This window comes from Phyllobates terribilis, unplaced genomic scaffold (genome assembly GCF_046119375.1).
Source record: "Phyllobates terribilis strain yellow unplaced genomic scaffold, ASM4611937v1 Scaffold_1__5_contigs__length_1240528914, whole genome shotgun sequence".
Taxonomy (NCBI): Eukaryota; Metazoa; Chordata; class Amphibia; order Anura; family Dendrobatidae; genus Phyllobates; species Phyllobates terribilis.
In genome coordinates, this window is record NW_027362761.1 from 481,900,449 (window position 1) to 481,923,101 (window position 22,653).

Here is a 22,653-nt window from a genome sequence, read left to right on the forward strand (position 1 = left end):
ATCACGCTGCACAATCCTACCACCGGCCTCAGCGGTCTGCCCTGCAGCAGCAGCTCCTTAGCTGTACTCAACGGGTGGCGTAGTCATCCAACATCTACTGCTAATACAGCGCCACTTAGTCTGACTCCCTGGGCACGGACCGGATCACCGCCACGAGACTACAACCCTCAACAGATCCGGCTCCGGGTAAGCTCCCGCGTGCGCAACGCAGCGCGACACGGGCCCAGGGGCGCGTCAACTTTTGGCGTAGTCGGCAGGATCTCGTGCCCGCAACCACCGGGTACTGCGTGCCTGAAAAAGACTGTGAAAACTTACCCGTGGTGAAGATTCCCGCCATCCGGCGCCATCTTCCGCTTTCTTCCCGCCATCGGTGGAGTTTTCCCGTCATCCGGCGCCATCTTCGGCCTTCTTCCCGCCATCCGTGGAGTTTTCCCGCCATTGGACGCCATCTTGAGGACGCCACGCGGGAAGAAGAGGGGCGTGGACTCCGAAAACGCGCGAGAACTGAAGCCCCGCCTCACGTCCGGACGTTGCGTAAGGTCCTGGAAGGAGCCCAGCAGACGCCGACGTCACAGGAGCGCGACGGAAGGTCCTCAACCCTGACGATCCACTGCGGAGCCGCGGCCTACGGAAGAGGATCATCGCAAGGTAGGCCACGGTCCACTAGGGGGGAGAAGGATGTCGGATACGGAGGAGAGCTTCACCGCTCCAACCCCCGCCAGCGCCACCGCTGTTGCGGTCATGCCTTTCACCATGCCCTATATCCCGGGGGCAGCCTGGCTACCCCAGTACTCAGGTGAGTCACATACCCTGCAGGACTTTAGAGAAAAACTGGATAGCCTCTTCCAGGTGTACCCCCTCACAGAAGAGCAAAAAGTAAGCATCCTGGTGGCCCAATTAACCGGGGCAGCCCAAAGGGAGGTAAAGTCCTGGCCACCTAGGGGGAGGACTGTCGCAGGGATACTAACCCGGCTGAGGGACACCTTTGATACCCGCACCTCAGCCGAGATCAAGCTTAGATTCTACGGGTGCAAACAGCGGGCACATGAGAGTATAAGGGACTATGCCCTGAACCTACAAGAGGCCCTGAGAGCCATTAAGCAGACCGACCCTGACGGCGTGGGAGACGAGGACAGGCTGTTAACTGAACAATTTATAGAGGGTTTATATTGTAATGCCCACCGAACCCAGTTGCGGGCAATGGCCTTACAGGACCCTCATCTGGACTTTGCACAGTTCAAGGACAGAGCCATCCGGGTGCTCCGAGAACCGGCACCAGGTGGCGTTGTGACCCACAGACGCCCCACTACCACCTACCACCAGGAGGCGGCGCCCTTGTCGGCAGGGCCTGTGGGAGCTGATGCGCAGGCTTTGAACAATGACTCGGCTCCAGACCTGCACCATCAGGTCCAAGAGCTAGCTAAAAGCGTTGCTGCGCTAACCCGAACTGTGCAGTCTTTACAGGTTTCCACTCCAGGGAAGATCCAGCTGGCATCCGGACCGGAGGACATCCCGTGGCGTCGACCAAGGAGGACCCCACCGGCCAGAGGAAGACCCAGCGACCGATACAACGAGGACGGACGACCCATCTGCCGCCGCTGTAATCAACCCGGACATATGGCAAGGTACTGTCCTTTAAACTGGCACAACCTAGGGTAGAGGGCCAACCCCTAGGAAAAAGATCATTAGGCCCATCAAACTGGCGCGACAAATATGTGGGAGGACGTCCAGTCTTGCCTGTGGTACTGGATGGCATTCCCATGAGTGCCCTACTGGACACCGGGTCACAGGTCACCACCATCCCGTACGTGCTCTTCAAGCAGTACTGGAATGACTCGGATATTACCCGCTACCCTGACGACGACTTGAGTATCATCGCCAGCAATGGTCAGCCCGTGCCACAGATCGGATTTAAAGAGGTGACCATTAAAATTGGTAGAGTTGAACTGGCAGCACAGGGACTGATCATTGTAGACATTGACAAACATGAGAGTCACCCAAAGATAACTCTAGGAACTAATGTAATTGAAAATTGTCTTGCAGAGGTGATTTTCCTTTTACAGCAGGTTGCCAAGAACGCCAGCTCCGGCGAGCAGCGAGTGCTCCAAAAAGAGATCCGGGCACTGATGCGACGGCAACAGGTGGAACTCTCCGGCGGTGAGATTGGTAGCGTGAGAATGTTTGACCCTTTCCCTATTGCCATGCCCCCAAAAAGTGAAATGATGATTTGGTGCCGGGCAGCTATTGGTCTGAGAGGTAGAGATTACCAGGCAATGGTAGAACCAGTTTACTCAGACAGTAGGCCCACCATCTTGACAGCACGGGGGGTGGTTAATGTACGCCATGGGAGGGTGCCCGTTCGCATAATCAATATCGGGAAGAAGGAAGTGTACCTGCCCCGGTATGCCACGCTAGCCAAATTATATACCATTAACCAAAATGCTATACAATTTGTGGAACCCTTGCCTCCATCTCACCTGGAGGAAGGTAACGGCTCTAAGAAAACAATGGAGGACTTGTGTCAGCAACTACATTTGGGTACTGACTCCACTCCCTCACATCAGAAACAGGGAGTCTATCGGGTGGTTCAAGAGTACGAGAGAGTGTTTAGTAAACACCCGTTAGACTTCGGGCGAGTCAAGGGGGTAGAACACCACATCCCCACGGGAGACCATCCTCCCATAAAAGAGAGGTATCGACCCGTACCCCCTGCACACTACCAACACGCCAAGGGGATGCTTAGAGACATGAAGGAGGCTGGGGTGATCAGGGTTAGCTGTAGCCCCTGGGCAGCTCCACTAGTCTTAGTCAAAAAGAAAGACAACACCATGAGGATGTGTGTAGATTACCGGAAAATCAACCGTATCACACACAAGGATGCGTACCCCTTACCAAGGATAGAGGAGTCTTTGGCTGCTTTAAGATCTGCTAACTTCTTCTCTACCTTGGATCTCACTAGTGGGTACTGGCAGGTTCCTGTAGCAGAGGCGGACCGGGAGAAGACCGCATTCACCACCCCGATGGGACTTAGCGAGTTTACCTGCATGCCGTTCGGACTCTGCAACGCACCAGGAACCTTCCAACGATTAATGGAGTGCTGTCTGGGCCATAGAAACTTCGAGACGGTCCTGTTGTACCTGGACGATGTCATCGTATATTCTAAGACTTATGAGGACCACCTGAAACACCTGGCGGAAGTGTTCGAAGCTCTGGCAAGCTACGGCCTAAAGGTGAAACCCTCCAAGTGTCACCTCCTGAAACCAAAGGTGCAGTACCTGGGACACGTGGTGAGCGCTGACGGAGTGGCTCCCGACCCTGATAAGATCACCGCAATTAAGGAATGGCCAAGTCCCTCCAGTGTAAAGGAAGTGCGGCAGTTCCTCGGGTTGGTAGGCTACTACCACAGGTTCATCCCCGGTTTCACCAAAAAGGCAGCTCCTATGCAGGACCTCCTGATAGGCCAGTCCCGGAAGGCCAAGAACCAGAAGCCGCCCTTCAGATGGGAGAAGTTGGAAGAGGAGTCCTTCCGCCAGCTGAATATGGCCCTCACGGGGGATGAAATCCTGGCGTACCCGGATTACAGCCAGACCTTTATCCTCTACACCGACGCAAGTAACATCGGGCTAGGAGCCGTGCTGTCCCAGATCCAGCAGGGGAAAGAACGAGTAATCGCTTACGCCAGCCGAAAACTGCGACCCACCGAGAGAAACCCTGAGAATTACAGCTCATTTAAGCTAGAGTTCCTGGCAGTGGTGTGGGCAGTCACCGAACGCTTTAAGCACTACCTCGCTTCTTCCCGGTTCGTCGTGTACACGGATAACAACCCGTTGACACACCTGGACACAGCAAGACTCGGTGCCCTAGAGCAGAGATGGATGGCCCGTCTGTCCAACTACGAGTTCACAATCAAATACCGGGCAGGACGCTCCAATACCAATGCGGTCGCCCTGTCCAGGATGCCAAACCTACCGGACGTAGGAGAAGATCCAGAGGGACTGGAAGAAGTCGAACTCCCTGCGTTCCACCGGCATGGGACTATCCAGTATTCCCACCGGGTAAGGAGTAAGCAAGCCGCTACGTTTAACCCCTTGCCTCACTACAACTGGGAGGAAACGCAAGACAGTGACCCTGCCGTCCGACTGGTGAAGGAGATGCTGACTCGGCCAGAGGCTCGCCTTGACCCAGACGCTCCGGAGGAAGCCAAGCAACTGTGGGCTGAGAAGAGTCGACTGTTCCTTTATAAGGGGAAGTTGTGCCGCAGAATGGTTAACTCCCGGACGCATGAACTAATCTGGCAAGTAGTGGTGCCACGAAGAGACGCAGCCATGGTGATGGAGGCATACCACGACGGGGCTGGACACTTCGGATGGAAGAAGCTGGAGTTCCTGCTGCGCGAGCGGTTCCACTGGGTAGGCATGAGGGGAACCATCGAGAGGTGGTGCAGAGACTGTGGCCCGTGCAACCTAAGAAGGAAGGACCGTGCCAGCCAGAAGACTCCCCTGCAGTCCATCGTCACCCGGCAGCCGTTGGAACTGGTAGCCTTGGATCATGTAAAACTGACCCCAAGCAGAAGTGGCTACGTCTACGCACTAACCATCGTGGATCACTACTCCCGGTTCTTGGTTGTCGTCCCCGTCAAGGACTTAACAGCTCGAACAGCAGCGAGAGCCTTCCAGCAGCATTTCTGCCGTCCACACGGGTACCCGGACCAAGTGTTGACAGACCAGGGACCTGCCTTTGAAGCGGAGGTCTTCCAAGAATTCTGCACTCTGTATGGCTGCCGGAAGATAAGGACGACACCCTATCATCCGCAAACTAATGGACTTTGTGAGAAAATGAACCAGGTGGTAATGGATCTTCTGAAAACGTTGCCCCTGGAAGAACGCAGTCTGTGGCCTGAGAAGCTGCCCGATCTGGTGGACCTATACAACCACATCCCGGTAGGTTCCACCAACTGTACCCCGGCTTACCTAATGAGGGCGAGACCTGGTAAGTTACCTGTTGACCTGGAAATGGGAGTCCTGACACCTGAGGACACTTCACCAGAAGCAGACTGGGACACAGAGAGGCAGCAGCAGTACCGGAGAGTACAGGAGAGCGTGGAGCGAAGTCTCTGTCAGGCTAGGGAAAGACAAGAGAAAACTTACAACCAGTATGCTCCCGCTGTTCCCCTGGTACCCGGAGAGCAGGTCTTGAAGAGAAAAAGACGGCTCCACAAGTTGGACGACCAGTGGGAGAAGGACCCGTACACCGTACTGCCCTCAAGCCACGACAACCCAAAGGTCTGTACCATCAGTAAAGACGGAGGGGAAACCACAACCATTGTATCCCGGGATCACCTGAAGAAGTGTCCCGAACAGCTACGGAACCCTGAAGAGGAACAAGAAGACCCTCGACCCGTAGAGGAAAGGGAAGACATGGTTAATACTGTGCTCGGAGACTTCCCTCGGTCTTGGACTCAAGTCAATGGTGCAGTTGTGGTACCCGTACTCACCTTCCTCCAACCAGCATCCCAAGCACCTACGGAGCAACAGGTAGAGCTGGAAGAACAGCCGGTCCAGGAGGCAGAAGACCCCACACCAGCAGACCAGGAGGATCAACCCTCTGCTTGCAGTGAGCCTGCCATATCCCTAGTGAGCCAAAGGGCCCGTAGACCGCTGCCCAGTTTACCCTTAACAGCTCCTACACCCTGTAGTTCAGGGCCAGACAGTCAGCTCCGTAGGTCCACTAGGGCCACTAGGGGCCAGTTACCCGCACGTTGGAGGATTTGAAGTGTATAAATTGTTTTATTTGTGGTTACCTGTTTATTGTTGCTTGTGTATAATTATGTGTTTCTAGTTATTTTTAGGAGTCCTTGGTGGATTTACCGGGAATCCTTTGTACATAGTTGGAGCGTAACCCAGGACGGACTAAAGACTGTTAAGGACTCGGGGCAGGACAGACCCCTACCTGGTTACGTCTCCCTGTTTTGGTGAAATGGACACCTTGCTTTCTTCAAAGACTGCACCCGGTTACGGACATGCCGTGACCACCTTTATGTGTTTCCTTATTGTTATTGTTATATCTTGTTATGTTTTTCTAAAATATGTTTAGTCCCGGAGTACTAAATTTCACTAGGGGGGAATGTGGCACCCCAGGGGTCTGGTTTTCCACAGTAACAGCAATGTTATGTCTGAGAGCAGGTGGGAGGTCTCTTGGTCAGGGATCCTATGCATGCCACACCTCCTGCCCAGTCCTGGGAGGGGAAGAACTTCCCCTATATAAACCTAGGGCTGAGGCAGGGTGAGTGAGTAGAGAAGAAGCAGAGAAAAGAAGCAAATATAGGAAGAAACAACAGGAGCTCTGTGGGAGCAGTGTTACAAGGAGTCAGGGGCTGGCAGCTGCAGAGCTCGCCCTGACTGAGAAGTTATCACCGGACCCGGAGTCCGAGGCTGTGGGGACTAACTCCTATCCAGCAGCAGAAACCGACCGGCAGGGGATTGCAGGTCCTCTGGCCCAGAAACCCGAAGGCCCCGAGTCACCAGCCATACGGGTGAGCACCACACGGTACACTCAGGGACGTGGGCTACTTATACCCACCTCTAGCAAGGTAGCCAGAAGAGTATCGTTAGTTTGGGAGGCCTACAACTCCGCCTGGCCAGGGGAGATCCCATCTGCTCAAGGACTGACCAGGCCCCAATCGCTAGCCAGTACTCCGGGAGGGTCTATCTTTGTCACCAGTAAAGACCCTGAACTACACAGTACCGTCTCCGAGTGGTTCCTGCTACCCCCATCATCCACGTCGGCTGCCCTGAGGCCATACCCCTCCCGTTGGGGGTTATACTATCACGCTGCACAATCCTACCACCGGCCTCAGCGGTCTGCCCTGCAGCAGCAGCTCCTTAGCTGTACTCAACGGGTGGCGTAGTCATCCAACATCTACTGCTAATACAGCGCCACTTAGTCTGACTCCCTGGGCACGGACCGGATCACCGCCACGAGACTACAACCCTCAACAGATCCGGCTCCGGGTAAGCTCCCGCGTGCGCAACGCAGCGCGACACAGGCCCAGGGGCGCGTCAATATTCTCTTGCACAACTATTCCACTCACACAGAAAGCAGCAGCACTTTCTGTATCCACCCTGGAGACTAAGTAAGAGGGCAACCACCTTTAAGTCACTACACAGGGGCCACACATGTTGGTCATAGTTCAGGCACCTCAACAGCTGTTTCATGTTGTCATAGGGTTCTTTCATGTGGACTGCATAACCAACTGGAATTGAAGGTAGCTCATTGCCATAATGCACCAAGATGGCTTTTAGGCTTGCTTTGGACGAATCAATGAAAAGCCTCCATTACTGTGGATTATGACTTATCTTCAGAGCTTCCATTAAACTGTTAATGTTGTTGCATGCCACAAGAAGAAGTATTGGACAAGAGCTTTATCACTGTTGCAGAACAAAGAAATCCGAACATCGCCCGCTAGGAGATTCCACTGCTGTAGCCTGGAACCTTAGAGCTCAGCCTTACTCTTGGGCAGATCCAAATCTCTAATAAGATCAGTTCACTTTGTGTTATAAGGTGTGGTTCAGTTGAAGTTGCTGACAGAAAGTCTGGGTCATGAGAAGAAGATGCTTCATGACACTTAACGCCCTCTTCTTTCTCTCTGGACTCGACTGAAAATGTTTCTGGTGCTTTTGGAACCAACAGTTCTTCTGTATGTGGTACTGGGCATTTTGCAGATGGAATGTGTGGTAAAGTCCACTTCTCCTTCCTTGAAACTCCTTTCCTAATGTGGGGCACCATTCAGAAATAGCAATTGGTAGTGTGATCGATTGTCTCTCTCCAAATCATTGGGACTGCAAAAGGCATAGATTGCCTCTTCCTATGCAACTACTGGGTAAGATGTGATGCACAACTATTGCAGCTTATGTGTGGAGTCCAACTCTTTTGCTGATCTCCTATTCTGCAGCCAAAATACAGGTTGTAGGCCTTCCTTATCATGGTACCAAGTTTTGCCTTTGTGACGCAAAAGAGACTTCTCCGCATATGTAGCAAAAACTATCCACTTTGTTAATGCAAAAATGAGGCATATCTGAAAAAATATATAGAAACATGTTAATATGCTAAGAAACTAAGCTAAGAAATCCTAAACCATTATACCTTTCACAGAGAGCTGCCGGGAGATAATGCACTTTATTGCTCCTGGTAGCCTCAAGCTTTCAGTCATAGAGGTGTGGCTTCAGTCACTGCTCAGTACATAGTGATCTGAGAGTGTAACCACGCCTCGGCACTGACTGACAGCCAGCTCTACACTGATGCACTGCTGAGCTTTCAGTGCGGTGGTTGCAGGGCTTCTGAACGCAATTAACCTGTAGATTAACCCCATATCTGCAGGTTAATAGCGTTTTCTCACATGACAGGTTCCCTTTAAGTCATTTTCTGATGACACAGTCCCCTTAAGGTATTAAACATTTTGGCTAACAAACTATTGGGTACTTTATTATTAAGAGATGTGGCATTTATAACCTTCAGCTATTAAAATATTTTTTACATTTCAACAAAATTTACTAAGGTTTTACCAGAATCAGCATCTTTGAAGATGAGAATGTTCGTTTGGAGTCATTTAAAAAATGGCCTACAGAATCCAAAGAAGATACTGCTGCAATTGCTAGAGCTGGATTTTACTACACAGGTTAGATCTGATTCTCTGAGGATGAAAATATGAATTGTTTAGTGTATTCTCTATTAGGGCGCAGTCAGACGTCATTATAAATCTGACCGAGATCGGACTGATTGGCGTGTCTCCTGACCCAAGCGTGACAGCCTCATGGAAATATATGAAGCTGTCAAGTTGGGTCAAGTGATCTGCCGGCCAGTCCATACATTGTGGTCCAGCCTCGGTCCGATTTATACAGATGTCCAACTGCGCCCTTAGGCTGAGCTCACATGTTTGAAACAAATCCAGTAAGGAAAAAAAACTGATCTATTTCAAACAGAAAAAAAAATAGATGGCTATTTAACGGATCTGTTTTCCATAGATTTCAATGTAAAAGAAAAAGACGGATCCAGCAGCAATCAGTTTTTTTAGCCTGACAAAAAAACACTGTGTCTGCACAACTTTTTTCAACATGGCAAAAAGTGGTGTCAATTATGACAGAAATTTACTCCAGTACAGTTCTTACACAAGTACAAATTCACCAAATTCATTAAGAGGCGCATGCTTATTGATGGTTTTGGCACATATTACTCCATCCGCATTGTTCAAGACAGGCATACGAAACTCCAGTCTTGATGAATCAGGCCTCTTCATTTTTGGGAACAAGCAGAATATTAAGTGTGACTTAACCAATGACAAATGTATGACATGATGGTAATTGGACCTTGTGGTGATTATCTGCCTAGAAGGAACCTGATGGAGTAATTGAATATACTGTTAGAATGCGTGATGTAGCTTGCATTGGAAACACTTTTACTTATATTTTGTGAGAATATAAAAAATATTATCACTAAATTGGCCAATGGGGTTAATACTGTGTGTGCTACATTTTAGGAAAATCGGGAGAGGTGAGATGCTACTTATGCTGTTCATCTATACAGTCTGCAGAAGATGCGCTTATTGTGTCCATACAAAGTCATGTGTAAGTATACAGTGGTATTATAAAAAGTCTTTGTATGTCCTCCTACTGAGCTACAACTTTAGTAGCAGTCCATTATTGGAAAGAAAGGACGCCCAAGTTTGCGCAAAATCTGATGACTCATTTTATCCCAGTTGATTTGAGGAAGTTGAAACGATGTACTCAAATGCCACTATATCCTCAAATGCCCCCATAAATGGAGTTGAAGAAATGGGTTGAGATCAGGTGACTGTATTTGAAAATACAACATCCTATTATTCAGTTTTTAAACTTTTATTGACAAATATATCAAGTTTATAAAAGAAATCAATATTTACGGTGGTTGACTCTTATTTTTAAACACTTCTGCAGTTCGCCTTGACATGCTGGATATCAGCTTCTGGGCCAAAACCTGAGTGATGACAGCACATTCTGGCCTAATCAGTGCTTGGGGTTTTAATAATTTCTATGATTTTGTTTGTCCACCTGCTTTTTGAGGTTTGCCACAAGTTTTCAATGGGATTGAGATCTGGGGAGTTTCCTGAACACAGACTCAAAATTTCAATGTTTTGTTCCTCGAGCCACTTAGCATTGTTCTTCACTAAATTGCTCTAAGATCATTGGGAGAAGATGCTCTTGAAGGATGTTTAGATACCGTTCTTTATTCATGGCAATGTTTTTAGCAAAATTGTGAGTGGGTCCCCTCCATGGATGTAAAGCAAACCCACACATAAATGGTCTCAGGATGCTTTACTGTTGGCATGACACAGGACTCATGGTAGCACTTAACTTTTCTTGCCCCGGCAATCATTCCTACAGCTGTCCCAAATGGTCTGAAATGGGCTTCCTCAGAGAAAATAAATTAACCCCAGTCTTCAGCAATCCAATTCCTGCAAAGTTTTTTCTCTGATGAAGCCTCCTTCAGACTGTTTGGGACATCTGGAAGAATGATTGTTGGTGGAAGAATAGGTGAGTTCTAGCATGAGTCCTGTGTAAATTGTCTCTTCAGAGAGGAAGAGGACTAGAGCTCTAGTGCCACCTACAGGAAGTAGCAATCCTACAAGTCAATAGTGACCCTTTAATGAGCCTTATCACATGACATAGGATAAAAAGCCAAGACCAGAAACTCAATTTGCAGACACTGTGTTTCGGGGTACTGCCCCTGGTCAGTGCAAAGTATGAGTTGTGGTTTGGCTGGATGAGAGGCGTCAGACCGGTATCTAGGTTGTCATATTTCTCCTTGCGGAGAGTGACGTGTTAAGCATGTCAGGTGAGGAGACTTTTAAAGCCGCAATGCTCCTCTGGGAAATATGCAAATTGTCTCTTCAGTTAAATAGTTAATTGGTAGGGGGTGCCAAGAGTCAGACCCCCACCATTATTATATTTATGTTCTGTCCAACAGACGGTCAATATTCAGATCCAAGAAAATGCCATCCAATACTATTTTAGTGTACGTAGACTCGGACTGGCTAAAAGAGGAACAGGTAAATTCCCCGGTAGGCCCCTTTGCAGGAGTGGGCCCTCACCTGAGCACTAGGTGGCACATTTACAAATGTACAGACAAAGCTAGCATCTCATCTTTCCTTTAACAAGCTACCCAGTTTATTATTATATAGAAGCAGAGGTAAATTTTGTGAATGAGTGTAATGTAATATTCGTATGTAATTAAACTTTGGGTATGCATAGTCATTGTAATTGGTGGGCCCTTGCCATCCCAGTCTGAAGCTAAGGGCTCATGCAGACGACCGTATTTTCTGTCCGAGTGTGATCTCACAAAACATCAGACCAATGTTATTCTATGGAGCCGTGCACAACTTTCAAGGAAAAATACAGCATGATTGATTTGCATCCGATATTCGGATCGCACTCAGCCACAAATGTCATTGAGTCTGTGGGAAACATCGAACTGCACTCAAATGATATCAGAGTTTGATCAGGGTGTGATTAGCATAATCGGACCAATTCTCTTGGATGAGAGAAAATACACCAAAGCAGCAAACGTTGTGAAAACCAACAATTTGTGTCAATCTCAAAACTTTTGGCCATGACGATACCTCCGTGTTTTGCCACAAAGACAGAATGGAAAGGGGTTTGTCCATAGTCACTGGGAGGTATTTGTTATAGCATTTTATGCCAGAAACTGGTGTAAAAACCTTCCAAATTAAGGTGCACATTATGACTCCATAATCTGCTTTTTTTTTTTTTTTAAAGTTTTTCTGACGAATGCCGCAGTTTAAAAAAAAAAGTGGGTGAAGCATAGCAGAAGGGGCAGGGCACCCAGTTTGAGAAACCTACTATAATTTATGGCATTTTTTTTGCATTAATTATAGTGCAAGTTTATACCAGCATGCAATGAGCTGGATTTATTAGGTGTGTTCCTGTTAATAAATCAGGTGATTTTATGCCAGTTTGCTCTGTATTAAGACCGGTGTACTTTCTGCAGGTCTTAATAAATCTCCTTCAGTGTGTAGTCTTCGGCAGACACCAACTCTAGACTAGGTATTGTTCAATATATGTAGGGCACACATTCACTTTCCTAAACAGCTTTTAACTCCATAACTTGTGTTTATTTTTCAGATGTCAATTTTTACAGAACAAAGAGACAAAGCCCAGAGATCTGGAAACTGTAAGCAACAGACAAAACTATTCGGCATCCTTCATATGTTTGTGATATATTTCTCATGCGTGAAAAAAAACAGCAATTTTCATCAGTGTCTTTGATCAAATTTTCATTAGTGTTTGGTTAAGTTGTTAGTTTTTCTCATCAATATTTCATCAGTTTTTCTGCTATGCATGAAAACACTGAGGGTATGTGCACACGATGCAGAAATGAAGCAGAAAATTTCTGCATCATTTCTGCATCTCCCTGGCAGAAAAAACGCATGCAGATTGTGCATGCGTTTTTCCTGCAGAATACATGCGGATCCACATGCAGATTCACATGCGTTTCCGCATGCAGATTGACAAGCGCTTTCCAGGCGATGTTAGCATCACCTGGAAAGTGCTTGATAACTAGGTCACACTGTATAAATCCATGCAAACAGCATGGATTTATACAGTGTGAACCGAGAGAGTGTATATACTTACCTCCGATGGCCCGCGCTGTCCTGCTCACTCCGTTCTCCCGGCTGCCGGCAACTTTGAATTGAAAGACCTGCCGACGTCAGCGTCACGTGACCCGTCACATGACTCTGACGTCACCGCAGGTCCTACAACTCACTGCAAGTGCCGGGAACCAAGCGGGAGCGCTGCGCGGGCCGACAGATGGTAAGAATACATTTATTTTTTATTTTATTCTTCTTTTTACAGCTTTTTCAATGGTACCTGGGTGTGGAGGAGACTCTCCTCTCCTCCACACCCGGGTACCATCCGCACATTAGAACGCACCAATTACGCAAGTACAAATGCTGTCTTGCGGAATTGGCGCGTTCTAATGCAAGTCAATGGCGGCGAAATCGCCGCGTTTCCGCAAAATTAATTGACATGCTGCGGATTTTTGACCGCAGCGTTAACGCTGCGGAAAAATCCGCATCATGGGCACAGCACATGCGGATTTCCATTGGGGAACATTGCTGCCCTTCTACCATACGTTTTTCATGCGTTTCCGCGGCGTTTACGCAACTGCAAAAACGCCGCGGAAACGCATGAAATACGCATCGTGTGAACACAGCCTGATGGAGATTTCTTAAGCTTCTCCTAGCAAACAGTGAAATATGAATATGGACAGGACTAGGATGCAACGAGGAAGCCATCAATATGCTTTCTGAATTTTTCTCTAAGGCCATGGCCCCACTATCAGGATTTGGTCAGTATTCAGGCAGTTTTTTCTCAGGAGTGGGAGCCAAAACCAGGTGAGGAACAATCAGACAAAAAAAGGTATAATAGAAACAAGTCACCAATTCTGTATTTATCACCCACTCCTGGTTTGGCTCCTACTCCTGAGAAAAAACACTGACCATTGAATAATGACCAAATACTGATAGTGGGGCCGTAGCCTAACCCATAAACTTGCATATGCTAGTGTAATCTGTGACTCAAATAAAAAATGGGCAAGTCGCCATTTTTATTTTTGCAAACACTCAGTCCAGTTAAGTCAGTGTGAACAATCCCATAGACTCTAATGGGTACGTGTTCTATCTGAGAAAAACACAAAAAAAAAATGGATGTTTGAATGAGGCACAACAGGATTGTCCAAAATCAGGAAAGCATTTGTCCACAGATTTTCTGTGCTGTTGCAACTTATCTCTGTGTACTTCATTGGAGGCAAGCTGCATTACCAGTCACAATTAATGGCCAGATGTTTTACTTTTTTTGCAAGAAAGCTGCCATGTTTTTCAGACTCTGAACAATTAATGTATCTTCTACATTTACTAACATATTGTCCATATTTATACTATTTCTGCACATACACTTAGGTCCATATACATTTGGACAGAGACAACATTTTTCTAATTTTGGTTCTAGACATTACCACAATGAATTTTAAACAAAACAATTCAGATGCAGTTGAAGTTCAGACTTTCAGCTTTCATTTGAGGGTATCCACATTAAAATTGGATGAAGGGTTTAGGAGTTTCGGCTCCTTAACATGTGCCACCCTGTTTTTAAAAGGACCAAAAGGAATTGGACAAATTAAATAATTGTAAATAAAGTGTTCATTTCTAGTACTTAGTTGAAAACCCTTTGTTGGCAATGACTGCCTGAAGTCTTGAACTCATGGACATCACCAGACGCTGTGTTTCCTCCTTTTTGATGCTCTGCCAGGCCTTCACTGTGGTGGTTTTCAGTTGCTGTATGTTTGTGGGCCTTTCTGTCTGAAGTTTAGTCTTTAACAAGTGAAATGCATGCTCAATTGGGTTGAGATCAGGTGACTGACTTGGCCATTCAAGAATATTCCACTTCTTTGCTTTAATAAACTCCTGGGTTGCTTTGGCTTTATGTTTTGGGTCATTGTCCATCTGTAGTATGAAACGACGACCAATCAGTTTGGCTGCATTTGGCTGGATCTGAGCACACAGTATGGCTCTGAATACATCAGAATTCATTCGGCTGCTTCTGTCCTCTGTCACATCATCAATAAACACTAGTGACCCAGTGCCACTGGCAGCCGTGCATGCCCAAGCCATCACACTTCCTCCGCCGTGTTTTACAGATGATGTGGTATGCTTTGGATCATGAGCTGTACCACGCCTTCGCCATACTTTTCTCTTTCCATCATTCTGGTAGAGGTTGATCTTGGTTTCATCTGTCCAAAGAATGTTCTTCCAGAACTGTGCTGGCTTTTTTAGATGTTTGTTAGCTAAGTCCAGTCTAGCCTTTTTATTCTTGATGCTTATGAGTGGCTTGCACCGTGCAGTGAACCCTCTGTATTTACTTTCATGCAGTCTTCTCTTCATGGTAGATTTGGATATTGATACGCCTACCTCCTGGAGAGTGTTTTTCACTTGGTTGGCTGTTGTGAAGGGGTTTCTCTTCACCATGGAGATTATTCTGCGATCATCCACCACTGTTGTCTTCCGTGGGCGCCCAGGTCTTTTTGCATTGATGAGTTCACCAGTGCTTTCTTTCTTTCTCAGGATGTACCTGTGACGCCTCTTCTCGGAAGCCCTTTTCTTTACCCTGGGAGATGGGAGACTCGGAGTCGGGTCCTAAGATGGAGAGATGGGGTGCAGCCATGGCCCGGACCCGCTCCGTGCTCAGAGCCGTCACAATTTAAAAAGGATGGTATGAGCTTATCCGGGTTGAGTGGCTGATTACAACTACGCCACCTGTGGCACCTGGTGAAGGCCACCAGCGCTGCCGCAGTCTGCTGAGGCCTGGTGTTAGGGCAGCTGGCGTTGTTACTACTCCCCACAGGCGGAGCAGGGCCTCAGGGCAGAGAGACAGGACGGAGGCGGGGTAGTAGTCTAGAAAGTCTGTGTCGTGCGGTGTAGCGCCGATTAAAGAAAGTCCGGAGGCCATAGGGGTGAACTTCCAAGGCTTTACTCACATAAGAGATGGCAGAAGTAAGGCGACTCTCTACTCCTCGCGGAGTTATGCGGCCACCAGAGACGAAGGGGGTCCGACAACCTCCGAGTAAGTCCAGCGTTAGATCAGGACCCTGCACCAGAGTGTTCATAGACTTCAGATCGGGTCCTTTTCTGTCTGTGTGTGTGTAGATAGGCCGAGTATACCTCTGAGCTCCTCTCAGAAAAAGGGCACGGGTGGCAGCTCCGCTCCTTCCGATACCCGGTGGGATCCTCAGGGCCTACCGGGCTTCCCCGACCAGGACATGGAGTAGCGAGGTCGGGTGTCGGGGGCTGGTACCCCTCTTGCAGCCGGACTCCCTCTGAATATATCAGGTGGGCGAGGACAGGTGGCGTATACCGCTCCGTCTGCATCCTCCCTGGGATCCATTTGCTATGGAGCTACACTCTTAAGCTCCGGGCCTTTTTGGTCATGGTCCTTGACCGGGCTGAGACATTCATCATCTGCAGCCTGCCCCTCGTCCCAAGGCCAAGGTATGAGGGCTGTGTCTCCATCCGCTGCCGGTCCACACAGGATCCACGCTCAGGGTGGGAGATCACAGTGATTCACAGTTCAAAGACCCATCAGAATGCAAAAGGACCTCCAAAAGACCATGAACCAAGATGGCTCTTTATTAAATATGAAATTTAAAGTGTCACAAAAATGTGAGTCCTCCACCCTCACCCACTAAATGGTTCCCCTAACTCTTGGTTCCCCAGTCTCCCGGTAACCAGGAGGGCAGTGACGTGCCCCCTGGGCCGCGCGTGTGTGGGGATACCCGAAACCGGACCCTTTGCGGATGCTGGGGGTTGTAGTCCTCGTGTGGCGGGGACCCGGTCCCGTGGCTCAGGGTGGTCAACTCAAATGGCGGTCTCTATACCGAATGTCCGACTACGCCACCCGTGGATTGCGGTCAGAGTGAACCGCCGCTGCAGGGCAGACCGCTGAGGCTGGTGTTGTGGGTGCAGCAGAGGATAGTATAACTCCCCACGGGAGGATAATAGCCTCAGGGCAGCAAGTGTGGATGTTGGGGGTGATAGTGCGCGGGAGCAGCAGAAACGACACAGAGTCCTGTAATGCAGTCCAGGGTGTTTACTCACAGTTCTTTATCCACGTTACTACAGCTGGTCATAACGTCCCTCGTCGAACTGTGCTCACCAGGTGAGGGGCTCGGCCTACTCCCAGATAACTTTTGAGCGTTTCACAGGACCCCCTTTGTGTGTCCTTTCTCTGGCCTGCCGTACCCTGCCAGTGACCTCGCTTCTGTCCGGCTGCCTCGGGCCTTCTCTGGTAAACCTTGGTGCCAGTTTCCCTGACCCTATATGGTGCCTTCCTAGCGGGTGTAGCGAGGGGCTGCGCCACGTGAAATGTCACAGCCTCCGGTTTCTAGCTGAGGGTAGCTCCCCGCCTCCACTAGTTTCGGGGACCGGTCTCCCCCTTTGGCCTGACCCTTCTACGCAGGTAGATTCGGGCGTGCGGTGGCAACTTGCCGGTCCACACCCCTGGGGTCCCTTCGTTCCTTGTTCCTGGAGCCTCCTCCGCTCCTCTTTCTTCCTTCTTCCTCCTCCAGGCCCCGGCCTCTCTTTTAGGACTGCCTGCGGAGCAGAGCCCATGCAGAGCCTCTGCTCCCACCTCTTGCTCCCTCTTCTCTTTGTCTGAACTCAACCGAACTCACTTCTCTAAGATGGTGCCCACCTTTTATACCTCCCTCTAGGTGCACCCAGGAACTGCCCTCTCCCTCCTATGCACTACAGGGTTCCCCCTTCCTCGGTGTTCCCTCCCCCCACTCCAGCCAGGGACAGGGACTGTCATGCTCTACTTGGAGCATATCAGTCGCCCTGTCCCCCGGAAATGTGGTGTAATGCTTGCATGTGTCGGGGTCCTGATCCACACGCCATCCTTACCTGGAAGTGAGATATCGCACATCTGGATGAGATGCAATACCTCTGTAGCAACCGAGCCCTCGGGGTGCTACATTCCCCCCTGGTAAATCACAGCACGTCCGCGGGCTGGAACAGAGTAAAAGACAATGCCAATTAGGACATGCAAAGAAATTTTTTATTTTTTTTTTAACTGTCAACTGCATATCACTTCCCTTTATGGGAAACATTTTCTCTCTTCAACATTATAAGTGCACTTTTAATATCACGGGAACTCTTTTATCAAATATCATGTAAAGCATCATACAAAGCATTTCGGTATATAAAACTTTTCATTTAAAACGTTTTCAAGTGGACTCTCTTGTACTGGCCGCGGTGCAACTTGCGACCAGGTCTCCATTTTTTTTTTTAAGGTGCAAACTTGGCAAAACTTTTGGACATGAGGGACCCATTCGTAAACCCTCAACGAAGGCCCTGGGGTGGCAGCAGGGCGTAGCTGATCCCGATGCTGGACCTCGTCTTCGGCCACCTCTAACGGGTTTTTGTTCTGAGGTCAGTTGTTGTAGTTCCTTATAAAACCAGTAGGGGGCACTTTAAGAAGTGCAATTATTTACAAAGTTGACTGCTCCCAGTCCTCGGCCGGATTGTTCACAAAAGTTGGCTGCTCCCAGTCCTCAGCCGGCTACTACTCACAGACCCTCTTCGGGTAACTTTTAACAGACACTCAAACGTTCAGAACAACCCTTATCCGGGTAAACTTTTCTAGAATCCGGCAAACTTCTCATACTCCGGAAGACGGCATGTCCTTTAACTTTTTTCACCCAGGCGGGAACTATTTGCAATAGGTTGTCGCCCATTAGTAGCGATGTCCTTGTAGACTCTCCTCCTCCTCGCCATACTCTTCAGACCCATCCGGGTCCTCTGGGTAGCAGTGTTTAAGGTAGTGCTCTTCCTCTACCCGCTGGACATTGAGGGCGTACCACCCTCGCAGGCCTCGATGTCGGGTGTAGGACACCAAGTCCCCCGGATACAGATCCCGTCCCCGGTGACCCTCAGGTAGATGGCTCTCCACGTCCCTCCTATTAACAAAGAGGTCCGTGTCTGTAGTAGGGTCCCGGATGAACCCCCATCCCTTCTCCTGATGGAACTTTACTACGGTCCCAGCAATTTTAGGACCGCGTGCAGCTTGGGGGTTTCGGCGGGTTCGTGTCTTCTCCTCCGCGCTCCGGGCCTGCAGCTGCTCCCTCTTCTGGCGCCGCGCCCGCTCCTTCTTCTCAAGCTGCCTGATTTCTCGCTCGCAGAACTCCTGCCTGCAAGCTGCGGCCGCCCGCGTCTCCTGCGCAAATCCCATCAGATCCTCCCTGGTCTGGTCCCACTCGATCTGGACCTCTTCCTCCGGGAGCTGGGGGATGGCGACTGACTGTGGCACGGGCAGGAGCGGAGCAAGCGGGGCCTCGGCTTCTGCGGACAGGCTCTCTCGCTGACTAGGATGAACCCATCCCTCTGGCACAGGAACCGGCTCTCCATCGGGTCCGGCGAGCTGGCTGTACAGGTCGGTCCCAAGGGGTGGTGGCTTTGGGACCTTGGGCGCACGCAGTTCGGAGGCGCCTGGGGAGGTCAGGCCTTGCGACCGGGCCTGGAGCGGGCCGCTTCCGACTGCACCTGGGGTCAGGGGGCACGGCCTGGGGCTTGATCCGGCGACGGCGCTCACAGCTTGGGGCCTGCGTGCCGGCGGCGAGAGCGGGGGAGGCGCAGCGACGCCCGGAACGTCTGGCTCCGCGACAGGGTCCAGAGGCAGGTCGGTGGCATCAGGGCTGGTGGCAGGGGTGTCTCCCTTACCTGCTTCCAGGGCTGTGCTGCTCTCAGCTTCCGGCCTCCGCTCCTCATCCTCAGGGGCTGGCTCGCTGGCCGGTGATGGCGGCGTCCCGTGCTGCTGGGCTGCGACCCGCCGGGCCATCTCTTCCCTCCATTCTGCTACAGCTTCCCGCCGCGCCTGGACCATCCTCCGGTCCAAATCCTCCAACGCAGTTCGGAGGAACTCCGGGTCTTCTCCAGGGAGCTGAGCCATCAGCTCCCTGAGGCTGTATGGGGCCGCGATGGCCTGCAGCAAGCCACCCGTCAGGGTACTGGAGTCAGTGCTGCTCGCCATCTCCGGGTGTGGTCTGCCGAGACTGATCCAAACCACACCCTGCTCCCCGGTTTTCTTCTCTTTCCGCCCCTGTTGGGGGTGGTCCGGGGCAACCTGCTGACAATCACTCTCAGGGGCAGCCCCCCCACGTTGATGGACATCTCTACAGCCGCACTCAAGGCTGTTTGGGGTGGGCTCCTTCTTTGGCGCCATTCTGGGACCTGGCCCACGATGGGAGGTGGCTTCTTGTTGTCTTTTGGCGCGCACATTGTGGCGTCCGTTCTTCTGGGGCGGGCGCTAACGCGCCCCCTGGGCCTGTGCTGTGCAGGGGATACCCGGAGCCGGATCGCTGGGGGTTGTAGTCCTCCTTGGCTGTGACCCTGTCCGTGCCCAGGGCGGTCAAACCAGTGGCAGTCTTAGTAACGTGACAAATGTCCGACTACGCCACCCGTGGATTGCGGTCAGTGGGGACCGCCGCTGCGCTGCAGACCGCTGAGGCTGATGTTGTATGCGCAGCCAAGTATGGGATGACTCCCCACGGGAGAAGTATTGCCTCAGGGCAGCTAGTATGGATGATGGGAGTGATGGTGTGAGCTCCCCAGTACTAATGGTGCTGGTGCGGCGATGAAACACAGAGACGTGAGGTGCAGTTCAGGGTCTTTACTGATGGTATAAAGCAGACCCTCCCGGGAGTACTGGTTAGCAGTAGAGGCCTGGTCAGTCTGTGAGCAAGCAGGATCTCCCCTGGCCAGGCGGAGTTGTAGGCCTCCCCGTCTATCTGCACTCTTTCCTGGCTACCTTGCTGTAAGCGGTTACAAGTAGCCCACGTCCCTGAGTATACCGTGTGGTGCTCACCCGTATGGCTGGTGACTTGGGGCCTTCTGTTAGCCTCCGCTTCTGGATGGCGGCGCTGGTCCCTTTCTTGTAACTGAGCCTCCGGGCTTCTATGGCCAGAGGATCTGGAATCCCCTGCCGGTTGGATTCTGCTGCTGGACCTGGATGTCCCCACAGCCTCGGACTCCGTGTCCGGGTTTAGTGTCTTCAGCCAAGGCGAGCTATCTAGCTTCCAGCCTCTGACACTCGCTCCTGCTCCTACAGAGCTCCTAGTTCTTGCTTTCCCTCTCCAGGCTCTGACTCCCAGACTCTGACTCACTTAATCACGCCCCAGACCCAGTTTATAAGGGCAGATTCCTCCCCTCCCAGGTCTGGGCGGGCAGTGTTGCATGTTTAGGGCTCCTGACCAGAGAAGCCTCTCACATAATATTTCTATTACTGTGGCAACCAGACCCCTGGGGTGCCACAGCGCCATTTTCAATACAGTAAAACAGTCTCTTTTCAGGCATGCAGTACCCGTTGGTGGCGGGCACGAAATCCTGCCGACTACGCCAAAAGTTGATGCGCCCCCTGGGCCGCGCGTGTGTGGGGATACCCAGAACCGGACCCGTTGCGGATGCTGGGGGTTGTAGTCCTCGTGTGGCGGGGACCCGGTCCCGTGGCTCAGGGTGGTCAACTCAAATGGCGGTCTCTATACCGAATGTCCGACTACGCCACCCGTGGATTGCGGTCAGAGTGAACCGCCGCTGCAGGGCAGACCGCTGAGGCTGGTGTTGTGGGTGCAGCAGAGGATAGTATAACTCCCCACGGGAGGAGTATAGCCTCAGGGCAGCAAGTGTGGATGTTGGGGGTGATAGTGCGCAGGAGCAGCAGAAACAACACAGAGTCCTGTAATGCAGTCCAGGGTATTTACTCACAGTTCTTTATCTACGTTACTACAGCTGGTCATAACGTCCCTCGTCGAACTGTGCTCACCAGGTGAGGGGCTTGGCCTACTCCCAGATAACTTTTGAGCGTTTCACAGGACCCCCTTTGTGTGTCCTTTCTCTGGCCTGTCGTACCCCGCCAGTGACCTCGCTTCTGTCCGGCTGCCTCGGGCCTTCTCTGGTAAACCTTGTCGCCAGTTTCCCTGACCCTATATGGTGCCTTCCTAGCGGGTGTAGCGAGGGGCTACGCCACGTGAAATGTCACAGCCTCCGGTTTCTAGCTGAGGGTAGTTCCCCGCCTCCACTAGTTTCGGGGACCGGTCTCCCCCTTTGGCCTGACCCTTCTACGCAGGTAGATTCGGGCGAGCGGTGGCGACTCGCCAGTCCACACCCCTGGGGTCCCTTCGTTCGTTGTTCCTGGAGCCTCCTCCGCTCCTCTTTCTTCCTTCTTCCTCCTCCAGGCCCCGGCCTCTCTCTTAGGCCTGCCTGTGGAGCAGAGCCCATGCAGAGCCTCTGCTCCCACCTCCTGCTCCCTCTTCTCTGTCTGAACTCAACCGAACTCACTTCTCTAAGATGGTGCCCACCTTTTATACCTCCCTCTAGGTGCACCCAGGAACTGCCCTCTCCCTCCTATGCACTACAGGGTTCCCTCTTCTTCGGTGTTCCCTCCCCCCACTCCAGCCAGGGACAGGGACTGTCATGCTCTACTTGGAGCATATCGGTCGCCCTGTCCCCCGGAAATGTGGTGTAATGCATGCAGGTGTCGGGGTCCTGATCCACACTCCATCCTTACCTGGAAGTGAGATATCGCACATCTGGATGAGATGCAATACCTCTGTAGCAACCGAGCCTTCGGGGTGCTACAGCAGCACCTAGTGCATTCTAGCCCCCTCTGGTGGGAGAAGTGTGGTGTTAGATGTGAAGGAAGGGTCCTGACCATCGCACTGTTCTTACCTCAGAGGAGGAACACTACACTCCATTAGAGAAGCTCAGCATTCCTGTGGCGGTCGAACCCTCAGGGGTAGATTTTGCCACTCCTAATATTGTAGCAATTTCCTCGGATGGTTTTTTTTCTGTTTTTGCAGCTTAAGGATGGCTTGTTTCACCTGCATGGAGAGCTCCTTTGACCGCATGTTTACTTCACAGCAAAACCTTCCAAATGCAAGCACCACACCTCAAATCATCTCCAGGCCTTTTATCTGCTTAATTGAGAATGACATAACGAAGGGATTGCCCACACCTGTCCATGAAATAGCCTTGGAGTCAATTGTCCAATTACTTTT

General features: G+C 50.8%; 1 protein-coding gene across 3 annotated transcripts in view; it reads left to right on the forward strand.

The window, feature by feature from the left end:
- Positions 1-22,653, forward strand: part of NAIP (NLR family apoptosis inhibitory protein) — a 122,212-nt gene that overhangs the window by 61,860 nt on the left and 37,699 nt on the right. For all 3 annotated transcript variants that reach the window (XM_073679517.1, XM_073679507.1, XM_073679525.1), the window contains exons 7-9: positions 8,555-8,674; positions 9,533-9,620; positions 12,174-12,222. In XM_073679517.1, the coding sequence (XP_073535618.1) occupies positions 8,555-8,674; positions 9,533-9,620; positions 12,174-12,222 (257 nt within the window). The remainder of the gene's footprint in view (positions 1-8,554; positions 8,675-9,532; positions 9,621-12,173; positions 12,223-22,653) is intronic.